The 5,000-nt window shown below is 44.3% G+C and overlaps 1 protein-coding gene across 1 annotated transcript in view; it reads left to right on the forward strand.

Moving 5' to 3' along the window:
* The window catches only part of galnt10 (UDP-N-acetyl-alpha-D-galactosamine:polypeptide N-acetylgalactosaminyltransferase 10 (GalNAc-T10)), a 22,600-nt gene that overhangs the window by 17,309 nt on the left and 291 nt on the right, over nucleotides 1-5,000 (forward strand). Inside the window, exons 8-12 of the mRNA XM_079404621.1 lie at nucleotides 455-562; nucleotides 1,104-1,325; nucleotides 2,815-2,931; nucleotides 3,113-3,262; nucleotides 3,573-5,000. The exon at nucleotides 3,573-5,000 is cut by the window's right edge and continues 291 nt beyond it. Coding sequence (XP_079260747.1) covers nucleotides 455-562; nucleotides 1,104-1,325; nucleotides 2,815-2,931; nucleotides 3,113-3,262; nucleotides 3,573-3,740 — 765 coding nt within the window. The 3' untranslated portion in view covers nucleotides 3,741-5,000. The remainder of the gene's footprint in view (nucleotides 1-454; nucleotides 563-1,103; nucleotides 1,326-2,814; nucleotides 2,932-3,112; nucleotides 3,263-3,572) is intronic.

Here is a 5,000-nt window from a genome sequence, read left to right on the forward strand (position 1 = left end):
TATAATTTTGATCCATACAATGTATTGTTGGCTATTGCTGCAGATATACCCGTGTTACTCATGACTGCTTTTGTGCTGCAGGGTCACATATCTCAGTCTGTTGCTGTGTTCACAGTAAAGTCAGATACAGTGACCTCTATTGGTTTCAGGAAAACACGCTCTGTTTCCAAGATCTGTCACAGTTTAGCAGTGCTTCAGTGGACACTCAGTGTGTTCCCTACGGAGTGATTACTGACCGTTTCTGCTCACATCTGATGCTGCGACTCCTGAATGTGTGACATATGTTTAGAAACAAATTCATTCATATTTCATCGCTAATCATACACATAATTACACAGTGTACAACAACACTGCAGAAGCACACAGTCAGTGTGATCTGAGTCTGCGGTGTGTAGGGTGCAGCAGTACTGGTGTGCTTTCCTTCGTCTGAAAGCCTGTTCTCTTGCTCTCTGAGGTGTGGATGTGTGGCGGCCGGATGGAGGACATCCCCTGCTCTCGAGTCGGTCACATCTATAGGAAATACGTGCCCTATAAAGTGCCGGGCGGAGTGAGTCTCGCCAGGGTGAGTTTGAGCGTCAGATCCGGATCACGTGGAGATCTGATCCGGTTTACTGCACTGAAGCTGGTGAAATATATTGTGATTATTTCTGCAGTTAAAGCAGTGAAGATCTGGGGTGTTTCTCAGACGGAAAGCTGTGTCTGTGTAGTCCGGCTCTTCTGAGGCTGTACTATGAATGTTTTACAAATCTTTATATTAAGTGACTTTCTATTAATGCAATTCAGTGAATGACAACCGTCTGCATCTCCAGTGGTTTAGCATCACATGATCAATTTACAAGAAATGCCTTCATCTCCAAAATCCTTTTTCTCTTTTGAAGCTTATGATGAATTAGGATAAGCTCAGCGCTGATTAATTTTCTGATTTTTTGTGAATTAGTATGTGTGCAAAGGATTGTGGGTGATTGGATGAATCCTTCAAAATAGTGAGGGATGTAGAATGAAGGCCTCAGAGTTTGATGACACAGCTTTAGATTGAGAAACACTCGTCAGTGAGCACTGAGTAACACATGAATGAAAGCGTGTAATCCACCGGTGTGCTGCAGAATCTGAAGCGTGTGGCCGAGGTGTGGATGGACGAGTACGCAGAGTTTATCTACCAGCGGCGGCCGGAGTACCGGCACCTGTCCGCCGGAGACGTGACGGCACAGAAGGAGCTGAGGAGCCGGCTGGGCTGCAGGAGCTTCCGCTGGTTCATGACGGAGGTGGCCTGGGATCTGCCCAAACACTATCCACCGGTGGAGCCTCCGGCCGCTGCGTGGGGAGAGGTGCGTGCCACAGAACCACCAGTCAAAGCTAGGACACTCCAGAGTGGTCTGAACAGGTTTAACAATGGGTTAGAGTTCTCCTGCTGAAACCAGTCTTAAGCTCGGGACACAGCAAGCCAAAATCTGTCGGGTTACAGTCATACATTCAGCATGTGAGACCTCTGGATGTTCAGGTCAGTAAGTAAATGAAGGCGGCGCAGATAGAAGGCTGTGCTAATGTTGTGTGATCTTTCCCAAGCATCCCAATATGAGAATATTTTCATAAGACATGAGCCACTTAAAATGAAGAAAGTTATCAACGTTACTGATGTTCAAAATGGTGAGCAAGCGCTGATAAGTTTACGTTTCGTATATCTGCGTATATCTTCTATATCCTTCTTTCGGTTTCTCCTTTAGAATGATGAATATTTACTATTGAGATCTGCTTAACTCCTCTCAGACAGAACACACGTGTTAGTTTGCAGAAGGCTGTAGTCTGAGCGGTGTGTTAAAGACGCAGCGACGCGAGGAGAAAACACAGTCAGCTTTTCGTCAGCTTGGTGTGTCCTGGGGATCAGGTGATTTAGTCTGGTTTCAGATAGTCTCTCAGCCTGGTCTAACACTGGTGTTTATCTGCATGACCCAAAGCCCTCTTAAGCCAGCCTGACCAGACTGGGAGACCTGCTCAGCCCAGCAAACCAGTTTAGACTGATTATATACATAATATTACACACAGCATATTTTCTGGAAAAAACAAAACCTGAATATACATATAATGTGTGTGTGTGTGTTTGTTTGTTTTTGTGTGTGTGTGTGTGTGTGTGTGTGTGTTTGTTTGTTTGTGTGTGTGTGTGTGTGTGTTTGTGTGTGTTTGTTTGTTTGTGTGTGTGTGTGTGTGTGTGTGTTTGTTTTGTGTGTGTGTGTGTGTGTGTGTGTGTGTGTGTGTGTTTGTTTGTTTTTGTGTGTGTGTGTGTGTGTGTGTGTGTTTGTTTTTGTGTGTGTGTGTGTGTGTGTGTGTGTTTGTTTGTTTTTGTGTGTGTGTGTGTGTGTGTGTGTGTTTGTTTGTTTATTTGTGTGTGAGTGTGTGTGTGTGTGTTTGTTTGTTTGTGTGTGTGTGTGTGTGTGTGTGTTTGTTTGTTTTTGTGTGTGTGTGTGTGTGTGTGTGTGTGTGTGTTTGTTTGTTTATTTGTGTGTGAGTGTGTGTGTGTGTGTGTGAGAGAGTAAGTGTGCATCAAATGCCTCCTCAAGGATAGTAAAACCTGAATTTTTAACATTGTGGGGAGCAGCCTGTGGTCTCCACGAGGGAAAAAAAATAAAATAGTAAATGATGTTTATATGAAAGTGTAAGAATGCAAGCAGGTTTTCTGTAAGGGGTAGGTTTAGGGTTAGGGGATAGAAAACATTGTTTGGTCAGTATAAAAGTAATAGAAGTCTACGAATAGAAGTCCCCACAATCCACAGAAACAAACGTGTGTGTGTGTGTTTGTGTGTGTGTGTGTGTGTGTTTCAGCTGCGTAACATCGGCTCCGGTCTCTGCATGGAGAGCAAACACTTCTCCTCTGGCTCCCCGATCCGTCTGGAGACGTGTCTGAAGGGACGAGGTGAGCCGACCTGGAGTCACGGTCAGGTGAGAGACTCAGATTGATTCCCAGAGAATTGTGTCTCTAAAGCTAAAGGTAGATTCTGTGTATTATCTGGATGGTGTTTGACAGTGTAATGAATGAACAGAATATGCAGTGCTGAATGCTGGTCTGTGTGTGTGTGTGTGTGTGTGTGTGTGTGTGTGTGTGTGTGTGTGTGTTGTGCAGGTCTTTACGTTCGGTTGGAGAGAAGACATCCGTGTCGGAGACCCGCTGCACACTAAGAAGGTGTGCTTCGACGCCGTGTCTCACAGCAGCCCTGTGACTCTCTACGACTGCCACGGGATGAAGGGGAATCAGCTGTGGGCCTACAGGAAGGTACTGAGCTCATCTCAAACATTAGTCAGTGTACATGCTTCACCGAGTTTATCATTCCAAGTTTATTTTGAACTCCCCTCCAGCCATGCCCACATCGCAACATCCAATCAACAACCGATGCTCTGAACCAAGTCCCGCCCTGCAAATAGAGAGCGGTTAATAAAGACAGTCAGAAGAGAAAACGATGTCAGATTTACTTTACTTTTGGGAAATAGCCTCACGCTCATCAGCTAACAAAACTGTGCCTGATTGTTGTCATGTACAGGTATAAACTATGATATACTGAAGTGTGTGTGTGTGTGTGTGGCAGGATAAGAGCCTCTATCACCCCATCAGTAACAGCTGTGTTGACTCTGACGCTGCACAGAAGCGGATCTTCATGAACTCCTGCGATCCCTCGTCTCTCAGCCAGCAGTGGCTCTTCCAGAACACCAACGCCACGGTCTTAGACTCCTTCAACAGCAACCGCAACGAGTGACCACGAGAGTCACAGACCGGACGCTCCTGTGCCTTCACTGACTCCAGACCGCCGGAGCAGCTGAGCTCTGTCCTTCTGTCCACACTCCCTTCATCTTCATCATCTTCATCACTTCCAGTCACTTGACTCTCCAGACTCCGCTGTGTGTCTGAGCAGAACCTCTAAGGGATGAGTTGTGATTGTGCATCTGTTCAGTCATCGTCCCGTCTCTGACACCAATCTGATGCTGTCCCTCGTAAACACTGACGGCTTTATTTATTTGACCGCTTCATCAGGTTCAGCATGACTGATGAAACCGCAGCCTTTACTGAGTGCTGTTTTTTGAAAGTTGATTTTGTTATCCAACTTCTCTTAGTTTTTTGTTTGTTTGTTTTTTTTTTTCATTTTAGAGGACATAATATTTCAACACAAAGACTGGAAGGCGGTTATGTGTCGACCCTGGTGGCTAAAATCATGTGAGAAGCTGTTTGGTTTGTCCGTGGGGAAATCTAAAATAGTCAGTCCTGTTCTGTTCTTGTGCTGTAAACCAATGCTGCGCAGCAGAAGACTCGACTGTGTCCTAATGGATTATTAGATCAGTCTCCTTTCTGTCTGTCTGTGATTGAACAGCTGGTTCTCAGTAACTGCTCGCACCCAAAGACGGATCCGTTCACGTTTCCACGCTGAAGGATCTTCTAATGCACATCAGCAACAGGATGTGAAACTTGAATCCAGTCGACGTGCCTTGCTAAAGATGCTGGCGTGAAGAAGCACGCTGTAGTCTAGTTTTCTACATTCAGAGTGTTTTTAACCATTGAAGATTTTTACAGATGATCTGCCAAGCACTTTGAAATGTTGTTTTGATCCGAAGCTGTTTTAAAGTTGATCTATCCAGCACTTTTTCAGACGTTTCTTTGTCCAGAGCCTATTTTCGAATGTTTTTAATGTTTTTGTAATTTGTGAAGAGCTTCGTAATGAATTATGGCTGTGCTGTTATTGTGTCAGACGCACATGTTTAATACTGGACTCACTTTTGAACTGAAATCTTTGGTTTGTTATTGCCTGGATGAATCTCCAGACGTGTGGAATATGATGATTTTATTGACAGGTAATAAGTCTCGGGCTGATTCAGAAACTTGGGAATGCTAGTATTTTTACAGTCAGTACTGATGCATTTAAATTGCTCATTATAAATGATTAATAATGCACAGAAAAGTCTGTTCAGTTCTGTTATTTTTGTTTTCAGTTTTATCAATAATGTTTTGTCTCATTTCAAGTTTG

This window comes from Barbus barbus (assembly GCF_936440315.1).
Source record: "Barbus barbus genome assembly, chromosome: 43".
Classification (NCBI taxonomy): Eukaryota; Metazoa; Chordata; class Actinopteri; order Cypriniformes; family Cyprinidae; genus Barbus; species Barbus barbus.